A 12,113-nucleotide genomic window follows, 5' to 3' on the forward strand; every position below is an offset into this window, starting at 1 on the left:
TACATCAGTGTGGCTATATTTGCCGCTAGGGGCGCTGTTCCAACTTCATACAAATTTCAGTTAACTTTTACGCGATCGAGAACGTAAAAAACTCGCATTAAGCACACTGATATGGCATCAGCGGTGAATTGCTTTATTTCCTCCTCTCGCGGCTCATCAACTTTGCCGTTATCTAAGATAGAAAGTCTATGAGATTGAGGAGTTACAGTGTAAGAAGACTCTTAAATATGCGGACGTTGCTATAATGTATATCATCAACACAATTAGCAAATAATGTTCATTAATTCAGGTATACATAAAACCTTGTTCTAGCAACGTGATAATTCAAAATCGAAAAGACTCGCAATGTCAAATGATTCACCTCCAGGACGAATCTACAAGTCACTATCGCGTCACTACGTTACCACGTCAATCTCGCGATGCTATCGATCCCGAACATCAACTGATTTTTCACAATTTCGGAACCTAAATAACTATAAATTACTACTTTAATATAATAATAATAAAACACAATTTCATTCCAAAGTTATATAAATAGTTCAAATTGCGTGCATCGTGTAATGGAAAGACGATTGACAGTTGCCTCGCGCCACACACAAGGTCATTGACCCCACAGGCTATATGACTTATACATTGCGTGCAGTCCAAAGATCGGAACACAAAATTTAATTTCGATTGCGTTTTTTATTACTGTTAGTTCAGGAAATACCAGTACCTAGTACTCACTACCCAACTGCCCAAATGCCTCCTATTTATCGTATTTTTGTTTTTGTGTGTACGTAAATGTCTCGAATCGCTATTCTCAGAGTAGAACAAAAGAAGCATATACGTGACCACGATAATTATGTGCGCACTCGTAAATTACTTGAAACGCGCCAGACTGGAAACATTTTGAGTCAGTTTTCATTAAATTCAACGTAACAGACGAAATCTTGTTTGATATTATTTGTAGTATCCATGTTATTTTACGTATTGTTCGTTCTATTTTATATCACGGGGGATAGTTGTCGTGCACTAACGACCAGAGTTCGTTCTGGAATGTTCGTCGGATACGATCACTTTCGCCGTCCAACCTCTTGTTTTACCCATATTGTCAATTGAAGAATATTTGAAAACAGAAAGAGATGGCGCAATATCGCGAGAGTCATGGATGGAAGTGGTTACGATCCTCAGACGTGAGAAATACGATTGGAGGGGCACTGCCATATGTGTCATATTATAGAATAAGTATGTGATATTCATGATTTTTGAGGGTATTCTTCAACGTCCGGTTCGATAGGGATTTTATGGGCCTTATTATTAGTGGTCTTTATATTAAATTCCACATTGAAGAACACTTGGAATATGATGCTTCAATTGACAGGGTATGTGGCTGAACAAGTTATAATAATTGGTCTGAAATCCCATTCTAGTCTGGAGCGTCAAAGAGTTAGGCCCCTGAACATTCACGCAGTGAATGGATTGACTTCTCAACGTCATTAATTAAACGCAAACTGCTTTACTGAAGCGAAGCTAAAAGTCCTTTTAGTCTGCTGTTCCAATTTAGCTTGGTAACGTATACTTCCGTATTAGTTAGCAGGGCATTTTGCAAGGATTTCACCATCCAATTTTATGTTGCAAATTTAAAGGTAAGCTACTGTTACGGGAATTAGATAATAAAATAATATTGTAATCTATCTAGAGTTGTTCAAATTCAGGAGTAAAAAATGACCTACTATTTTTTACCCCTTTTTTACCGCGTCCTTGGGTTATCGAAATGTTTATATAATAGCACGGGTCGTTGCTAGATCCAATCTAATATGTTCTTTGCTAATTACGGCAATGAATACTATCATCACCTGGCCCAATTGGCTGTCTGGCGTTAGTTTGTCTTGTGACAGAGAGTTTTGTGATAAGCAAGGTATGCAGAACTTCAGCATGTAAAGCACATTAGGAACGAGAAAAGCTTTCAGTTCTCAGACTTCGTCACTTCAAACGAATACTAATCACAGTGGAGCTGGCTCTAATGTTCCTGTTGTATATTAGAAGTTACTTACTGATAAAATTGTAGCCAATTTAGGTGTGGGTCTAAAAGCTGGTTTTGCATACAACATGAATATTGTACTTAGGATATGCCAATTATAGCATAAGCATATTGAATGAACAGTTTTAAAATAGTAAAATAGACGGTAGTTCGAATATCCATGAAAAACTCCTTAATCGCCACCGTGACGACAAAAAGTAAAAACGGTTAAATATTCGGAATTAATAAAGTTAAAGTAATAAGCGGCAGAATAAACCATAAAAACATTTTTAATGATGTATACCAGCAAATACCGAAGAAAATAACATATTTCATAAGCTTTTGAAGTATGAAACAAATTAGTAGCTTATGAGAGCGTTTGACGTCAACCAAATAATTGAGAACTTTTTCAGCGACGCAGCTTCGTAATCAACAAATTACAGAGAAAATATCATGTTTCAAAGGTTATAACATCAAATTACTTTATGCTTGAAATTTGGTCTGGCTCTAATAATATATATTTTTTTATTGCCTAGATAGGTGGACGAGCTTACAGCCCACCTGGTGTTAAGTGGTTACTGAAGCCCGTAGACATCTACAACGTGAATGTGCCACCCACCTTGACATATAAGAGTTCTAAGGTCTCAAGTATAGTTACCATAGAGATTCTTGAGTGACCATACAGCTGGCCTACTGTATCTTGATGACGACCTGGACTTAAGAGTCCATCAGTAAGTATTTACAGTCGGCATCGATGCGCCACTTCGATAAAGTGGCACGACACGAGAACCCTCTCATCGTGGCCGCCGGTAACTACATTCCCGATCCTGCGGACAGAATGGAAAGCAGTCGACGTCGCCCAAAACACGTCATCTCGGATCCTCCCGATCCACTAACGGTACTTCTAGGTACTTCAAGCACCGGTCACCGTTCTCGTCGAACCCGTCGCTTGCGACGAAGGGCTCGACGAGTAAATTAACTCTCAGACACAGCCCACTGAGTTTCTCGCCGGATCTTCTCAGTGGGTCGCGTTTCCGATCCGGTGGTAGATTCTGCGAAGCACGGCTCTTGCTAGGGGACATGTTAGCATCGTCGTCAGCTTTGAGCCCCGTGAGCTCACCTACTAGTTACGGTTACGCTGGAATAGCCTTTCTAGGCTACCAGCTAAGGTAGGAAAAAAAAAAAGGTGACCCGTCTGATGTAGAGATGTTGCGAGAGTCCATAGACAACAAATGTGATCGCTATCCGTTGTCTAATACTCGACAGTATTGTAGTGGGAATTTAGGTAAAAAATATCTTGACGATATAAAGAAGAGAACTTCCATTAAGGTCTCCAAGTATTATAATGAACAAACCTAATATTATTCAACATTATTTATTACGTCACGAAACCCGGTCCAAAATAAATATCACACCCACACACGACTTCGTCCGTATGCTTCTGGCAATATGGGAATACAGGAATGACGTTCTCGTCCACTTAACAATCAGTACACAAAAAGCGGATGTGATTGCGGATGTGTCAATATGATTAAGTACTAAGATTTTGTTTACTGTCGTAAATGAATACGGTACTTGCTACATGAATCGAATTGACACACAAAATCTTAATCGATCATTAAAACTGTGTGTATAATTCAAAATTTTCGGAATTGTAGAATCAAAATCGTAAAGTAAATGTTATTTTGTTTGTGGCTCGAATATTCCAAAGAGACTTTTTTTTATGATTGAAAGATTACTGGTGGCCCGGAGGCCTTTCCAGCTTCACCAGGACAGGTGGGCGAGCAAAGGCTCAGCCAGGAGGGGTGGGGTTTGCTAACAACTGCCCGAGCGCCTCCGAAGGAGACCTAACAACTCAAGAGCAATTGCTTCGCGAATGAATCTACTACCGGATCGGAATCGCGACCCACTGAGAAGATCCGGCGAGAAACTCAGTGGGCTGATGCATGGGTTAGGTTGCACGACGACTTCTTTGTCGAGTTCGACGAGTACGGTTACCGGGGTTCCTCATGTAAGAGTTATTGGATCTGATGGATCCGTAAGGACATGTCTAGGGCGACGACGGTGACTTGCTCCTGCGTGATCAGGCTTCGGGGAGTAATCAGCGGCGGCAAAGATAAGGCGATTATCATGACGTCCAAAGAGACTAAATAATACTAAAAACAGACTTCCGTGCGTCATTATGACGTTTAGTTCATTATAATATTGGAAAAGCCGCGGTTGTGCTTCTTGTTTTAATTCTACCTATTTTATGATTGAAGGATTACTGGTCAGGCCCGGTGGCCTTTCCAGTTTCATCAGGATATGTGGGCGAGCAAGGGCTCAATCAGAAGGGCTTTTGATTGTACCTGAGCGTGTCCTACTTCCGTCAAACGCTTCAGTAAAATCATCTGATAATCCTTTACCTATTTATGTAAATAAAAAGCTTTAATGTTCGTTAGTTAGCACGTCGATTGAGGACAGCTGGACCGAGTTGAATTATTGTTTTAAATTGGTAGCTTATGTCAATAAAAGGTTTTATTGAATAATATTGAAAAAATCCATGTAACATTTTAGAAAAATATAGATATTATAACTGTTGTCGTAGCTATAACTTTTATAAATCGTCACGATACATATTTCAAATATTAGAACACGTTTATAAGCAGATTATGGATATGAATCGTTTTTTTTTTAATTTTTATCCGATCGGACAAAAAGGTCTTGTGAACGGCAACGCCAAACTCCTTTGAGCACAATTATAATAATACAGAGCGCGTTGGCTGTATAACTTTACGGCAACACCTACTTGCTTCTCGTTTATAATGAACTGCGGGTACTGATGACACTCTCTGGAAAAGGAAATTTACTCTACATAAAAGGGTATTAAAATACCCTACATTAAAGGTGATTCTTTGATCTTTTGATAACTTAGCAGCGATGGATATTTTAACCTTAATATTTAAACTTTATTTTATGTATTTTATTTACTTTAGAAGTATACTAAAGTTACAATTCAGTAGTCACAATTAATTAGTAACAGTTAATTTTAGTAGTAATAGTATTTTGTTGTGACTGATCATTGACCGCACTCCGCGGGTGGTACATTTAAAAAAAAAAACGTACTTAACTCATTATTATGAATGACTTCTACGATCAACGCATAAAAAATTTTGTAAAAAATTAAACGCGCAAAGAGTATATTACTTTTGTATATTCTATGTATAGAATTAAGACATAGAGCAATGGCAAGGTATGTGACGGGTATTCAAGTTGTGATGTCTATCGGCTCTACGATCTTCTCAGGGAGTCTCGCAATTCCGATTCGGTGGCAGGTTTTGAGAAGCACTGCTCTTGCTAGGTTTAATGTTAGCAATTCTCTCATGTTGAGCCTGTGGGCTCACCCACCCGTCCGCGCGAAGTTAGAATAGGCATTTAGTCTACCACCAAAAAGGTCGAGAAAAAAAAATCGACTCTGCTGACCACTTAACATGCCAGGTGGGCCGTGAGCTTGTTTACATGCCAAATAGTGCATAAAAAATAGTATTCCATATCATTGCGTATTCGATTATATCATATGATTTAAGTATCTACTAATTTCATGTTTTACGTATCTCAATAACAGCAAGCCGCTGTCTGATATTACTAGGATCTTACGATAAAATCAGACCATAGACCGATATCTTATTAGTCAATTCTAAAACCTTGCCAGTTGACCGGTCATCGGTAGGGCGTATTTTTTGTTGCTTTTTTTCAGTTCAGTTCAGTGCATGGCGGCATTCAAGATGTGTCCTTGGGCTTCGGCGACCACTTAATAACTGGTTGACTATGTATTTGTCTGCATCTAGACCAGTCTTTTCCAAAGTGAGCGATAACGCCCCTTGCTGGCGCTGCAGGCCTAAAGGGGGCGGTAAGCGACCCAAAAAAATATGGAGGCGTTGTGGTAGAGGCTTGGGAGGCGATTTTTTATTTTATCTAGGAGAACTCTTCGACACCGACTGAGTTTTCGCTATAGTGGTTTTTAAGTAGGTGAAAAAATGAGGGCGCTAAAAACAGTTTATCCTCAAAGTGAGCAGTAGACAAAAAAGGCTAGGAACCCCTGATCTAGACCAATGAAAATGATAGGTCATTTGCGAACAAAATTATCAGGTAGAAATAAATTTAAATTAATGTAAGTTCAGTAAATTTACCACGACGTACATAGTATTATTACTACTGCAGTGGTTATCCTAACGGATTTAAACAGGTAAGTGTACAAAATCAATGTCAGAACCTACCAAGGAGAATCAGCAGCATCGTCACCCAGAACCAGTGCATCCACCAGTGTAGCGTCATGATGGCAGCGTGACGGCTTCTGGGTTTACCGCCGGTCTGTAACGAAAATTATAAATTAAAATCTCAAGTTTGTTTGTTGGCTGGTATGATATATTTTAAAGACCGAAGAGTGGGATGGTATGGACATGTGATCAGACTAAATGACAATGAGGTTGGTAAGAGAGTGTTATCTATGAATGTGGAAGGCTATAGAGAAAGAGGTAGACCTAAGTGGTAAGAGGATGGATTGCGTGAAAGACGATATTTGTAAGAGGGTAGTGAGCGAAGAAATGGTATATGATAGAGGAGTATGGAAGGAGAAAACATGTTGTGCCAACCCCAGATGACTGGGAGAAGGGCAGGAGAATGATTATGAGACCGAAGGGTAGCAGTGAATTATATTAATAAAAAAACTAGTAGGGCCTCATTTTAGAGTTGCAAAACGTCAGTCAGACATAGGGGTTCCGGGTAAAAAATATATGCTCATGTAGATTTGTTAATCGCGGCCGACACAAATATGGGAAAGCCGACAAAAATAGACTGAACTTTAATGATGAAATCATTTTGATCGCTCGCAATCGATCACGGTTTTTATAGGATGCTTCGTAAGGTCACCGTGGCATATGAAAGGCATCAGAAAGTGCACACACACAAGACCTCTATGACCGTGTCGTGACCGTGTAAAAACGGGAGAAGAGGCTTTTTTTAAATCGTTAACTCTTATTATGCAAGCCAAAATTAGTCCAATCATCTAAGTTTTTATGTTGCGGTTTACATTTGAATGAATATCTATCTCTTCCCCATAGCCTGTGTACTTGGGACTAGAACATGGATCCCATATTGTAGGTTATGGCGTATGCGTCACTTTACCCGATATGGACAGTGTAGCAGGTAGCCATCATAGAACACAAGATATGTTGAAGTCGTCGTGGCCTAAAGGATAAAACGTCCGGTGCATTCGTATGTAGCGATGCACCGGTGTTCGAATCCCGCAGACGGGTACCAATTTTTCTAATGAGATACGTACTTAACAAATGTTCACGATTGACTTCCACGGTGAAGGAATAACATCGTGTAATAAAAATCAAACCCGCAAAATTATAATTTGCGTAATAACTGGTGGTAGGACCTCTTGGGAGTCCGCACGGGTAGGTACCACCACTCCGCCTATTTCCGCCGTGAAGCAGTAATACGTTTCGGTTCGAAGGGTGGGGTAGCCGTTGTAATATACTGAGACCTCAGAACTTATATATCAAGGTGGGTGGCGCGTTTACGTTGTTGATGTCTATGGGCTCCAGTAACCACTTAACATCAGGTGGGCTGTGAGCTAGCCCATCCATCTAAGCAATAAATAAAAATATATATATATTTGACAGCTGCCTGAATCTCGCTAAAGACATTTTCAAGATAAGCTTGACTATACGCAAGCACCGAACAATAACATTGGGATCGTCGATCTACCGAACAAATTCACCGGCTTTGAGGAAGATCTTAGATTACCGCCAAACAAGGTATCTAAAGGCGCTTTCGGCAACAATTCAGTAGCGTAGGTAAATTAAACAATATTGACTATAGATAGATCATAAGCATATGACAGAATATGAGCGCGGAGAATATGAGACAGACGATTGAACTTCGTACAGTTCGTAAGCAGCGAAACGCAGAATATTAAACTCAATGTAGTCGAAATACGTGCGAATAAATTCCGCAGCCAACCAAACAGAAGACGCCGATATTAAACAATACCTTAGCGTAATATCTTAAGCCGAACGACACTAGACGAGGGTGATGTAAACGCGGGGCCGTGAAGCCGCTGACAAAAGATATTGGTAATCCTCTCGACACTGTCTCATTAGAACTGACGGGTGCTTTAATTTACGAACTTACGCTTAGTCCTATTCATTTTATTTATTGTTATTAAGATTCATAAATTAATTTAGGCGAACTCGAGTCACTTGGTGTGGTTACCGGAGTTCATAGACAACGTCGTGAATACTGCCACCCACTTTGACGTTAGGCAGTCAGTTTTCCAGAGTCCGTAGACAGGAGATAGTGCATACTGCAATCCACCTTGACGCTAGGCAGTTAGTTTTAAAAATAGGATATCTTAGTGTGGCGCGGTAAGGCTTTTTCGCAATGCCGGTTGTTAAAGATATCTCGGACTAAGGGTGCAAGCTGTTATGTAGTAGGGTATCTTGTGAGCTCTTGCGGGTAGGTACCACACGCACGCACGCTTGGGACACAAATGTCTGCTTCACGATAGAAATACTCTGCCTATTTCTGCCGTCAAGCAGAATGCGTTTCGGTTTGAAGAGTGGGGCAGCCGTTGTCTTGTAAAACTGAGACTTATAACTCATGTCTCAAGTCGGGTGACGGTGTTTGCATTGTTGTCAATATCCTCCTGTAACCACGCTGTAAGGTCATCCGAATATATAACAATTTAAACTGATTACTAAAGTTGTGCTTTAAGCTTTAGTTTTTTGGTAGGGGTCGGGGAGGGCACTGTAATTCTTTGCCGAAAAAATAATTTCTGCATAGTTTTTATATATGGCGAATAAGAAAATTAATGTTACTCTTCAGTATATTGGGTTCTCTATCTAGTGAATGAATGAATGAATAGCCTTTTATTCAGATCCATATTACAATTATATGATTAAGTATAACTAGACTGAAAATAAATCGTAGCTAGATCGATTTATCGCCCCCGAAATACCCTGTTTACTAAATTTTTTTAAAACCGTTGGAGCCGTTTCCAAGATTCAGATTATACAAGAATTGCTCGTTTAAAGCTATAATATACTAAATATAATATATAAACATATAGAAGACTAAAATTTAATATAAACCTTAATCTAGTCTCTTATTTGAATTTTACTTATTTTCTATAGATCTGTTTGCCAATCGACAAAGTACAATGCAACCTGTGAACCGTTGGAAGGTTGTGGCCTTTAGCGCCCACGAGGACAAGTCGGTTTGGAGGAAAACTCTCTATCTAGTAGGTACTACATTTTAAAACTTCCTTATTTTCTAAATTATTGTTTTCACCGAGACTTTATAGGACAGTTTTTTTTAAGTTAATAAATCGCGTTAAGTTTATGGCTTGTGGCAAGTCGAGGCGACCTGTCACTCTTCACGGGGCGAGTAATTTGAATCGCTCGCCTTTCGACTACTCTTCATTAATATTTATGATGAAATATGCTTGTTTTTTTTTTCATTTAGTTCACGATCTTCATCACAATCATGAAGCAACCGATTCGAAATTACACACTACGGTAACGTTTTCATAGATATCATTTGAATTTTATGTTTTTTTTATTGCCGTTTTAGGCTGACGAGTATACGGCCCACCTGATGAAGAGTGGTTACCGTCGCCCATAGACTTCAGCAATGCCAGGGGCAGAGCCAAGCCGCCGCCTACCGTTATATATCGACGATCGACATGATATCGAACGCTATCTATGAACACCATCAACTTAAAATCGCCACCCACCAAATAGTAATGGGGAATTCCTGATACAATACACGATTAAAACTCGAATAAAGACTTTTAATTCACACTCATTTTTGCAACTCTAATTAGAGGCAATCACAGCATGCATTACATTAATATATCAACAGGGATGTAACAATACTAATAATAATAATAATAAAAAAATAAAAAAACAAAAGAAAGACAATATGCTTATGCTTTCCAGTTCGATTATTTGGATCAACGTTGAGCAGAATCCGATTTTACGTACAAATGTGTATTCAAATGTCTATGGGCAACCACTCAGCGTTAAAATGGGTGTTCACATGTTGTGACATGACATTATAATTTGTAAGAGACGATATTGCGCCTGTCTAAATGTCACTGCTCAACTGATATATTGAAATCCAAAGCTTCCAGCTTTGTTGTCGGACACGGAGCTTCCGATGCGGAAAGCTCATTAAGCGCTCGTTTAGCGCCAACTACTCGTGAAAGTCTCGACGGTAATTTGATGAGATACGTACGGAACATTACTTAAGTGTGCTTGAGCGTAATTTGTTCCCTGTTTAAGATGACACCGTGTCATTGACTCATACCCATCGAGAATTCACGAAACATCAAAACTAAACTATCCTAATTATTTTAATAATACCACTATTTTAGCATTGTTTCTTGGGGTTAAGAAGACGACTTCCATGTCAGACACTAACTTTTTTTTAATCTATTGCTTAGATGGATGAACGTGTTCACAGCCCACCTGGTGTTAAGTGGTTTCTGGAGCGCCACCCACATTGAGATATATTATGTTCTAAGGTCTCAAGTATAGTTACAACAGCTGTCCCACCCTTCAAACCGAAACACATTACTGCTTCACGGCAGAAATAGGCAGGGCGGTAGTACCTACCCGTGCGAACTCACAAGAGGTCCTACCACCAGTAATTACACAAATTATAATTTTGCGGGTTTCATTTTTATTACATGATGTTATTCCTTCACTGTGGAAGTCAACCGTGAACATTTGTTGACTACGTATTTCATTAGAAAAATTTGTACCCGCCTGCGGGATTCGAACACCGTTGCATCGCTCAATACGAATGCACCGAACGTCTTAACCTTTAGGCCACAACGACTTCAATTACTTATTGTATACATGTGTATTATCCTCATTAGTTACGATAATATTTCAAGGTATGGGATATTCACGATGCGTGGGATCGATCGTTGTAAAGTACCACCTTGGGGGAGGTCTACGTCCAGTCCAGTGGACGCCTGTGGGCTGATGATAATGTCCATTTTGATAGATCTATCTGAATATAGTTAGTCATAGTACAGGTATGTATGTACTTGATGTGAATTTTTCAAAATTTTCCTGTGTGAAAACGGTTGTCTGGAAGAAGCCGCTTTTAGCGATAAGAGCGCCCATTGTACAAATCAACCCACCCATTGACTGATTCATTGCAAATTGTGTTTTGGTGTGCGATAAAGCATATTCCCACTCTTTCGGCTAATGAGACACACAGGAAACATTTTGATTTAATTGAAACTTCGAGAATTGCAAAGCTGCTAATGTAAAATAGCAATAAAACGTAAATTACCTTCTATTAGTTAATATTTCTCTGAATAACTAACCAACGTGTTAACAAAAACAATGTATTAATTAGTCACATTTGAATAAATAACATAACAATTACATTATTAAGTACTTTGTTTTGTGTAGTTTTCACGCGTGATGTACTTTTTGAATTATTTGATACCTTACTTACTAGAATAGAAAAAACACAGCAATCATAGCAATGCTCAACAGCAATACTTTGGCAAATCGAATTCAATTGCACAGATAATAAACTGGCTAAGAACTTTGGTAGGAAGTCTTGTGAGTCCGCACGGGTAGTTACCAGCACCATGGCTTGTGATTGAGGGATTACTGGTATTCCAGAGGCCTTTCCAGTTTCACCAGGATACGTGGGCGAGCACTGGCACGGCCAGGAGGGGTGGAATTTGCTGACAGCTACCCGAGCGCCTCTTTAGGAAACCTAACAAGAGTAGCTGCTTCGCGAATGAATCTACTACCGGATCGGAATCACGACCCGCTAAGAAGATCCGGCGAGAAACTCAGCGGGCTGATGTTTAGGTTAGGTTGCACGTCGAACTCTTTGCCGAGTTCGACGAGTATGGTTACCGGAATCCCTAAAGCTGCTCCTAGTGTTAGAGCTGAAGGCGTCTAATGCAACGGTTATTGGATCTGTCGGATCCGTAAGGACGTGTCTAGGGCGACAACGGTGACAGGGTTCCTACGTTTGCCGCTAGGGGCGCAGTTCCAATTTCATTTTTTTTCCTACCTAAGCTGAC

General features: G+C 39.7%; 1 protein-coding gene and 1 long non-coding RNA gene across 3 annotated transcripts in view; both read right to left on the reverse strand.

Moving 5' to 3' along the window:
• Positions 1 to 12,113, reverse strand: part of LOC149503039 (uncharacterized) — a 238,790-nt gene that overhangs the window by 12,807 nt on the left and 213,870 nt on the right. The gene's annotated exons all lie outside the window — the stretch shown is intronic.
• Positions 1 to 12,113, reverse strand: part of LOC114247480 (uncharacterized) — a 77,162-nt gene that overhangs the window by 12,807 nt on the left and 52,242 nt on the right. For both annotated transcript variants that reach the window (XM_089727932.1, XM_089727933.1), the window contains exon 3: positions 6,259 to 6,352. In XM_089727932.1, the coding sequence (XP_089584058.1) occupies positions 6,259 to 6,316 (58 nt within the window). In that variant the 5' untranslated portion in view covers positions 6,317 to 6,352. The remainder of the gene's footprint in view (positions 1 to 6,258; positions 6,353 to 12,113) is intronic.

The sequence above is a fragment of the Bombyx mandarina genome, chromosome 05, assembly GCF_030267445.1.
Source record: "Bombyx mandarina strain Sakado chromosome 05, ASM3026744v2".
NCBI lineage: Eukaryota > Metazoa > Arthropoda > Insecta > Lepidoptera > Bombycidae > Bombyx > Bombyx mandarina.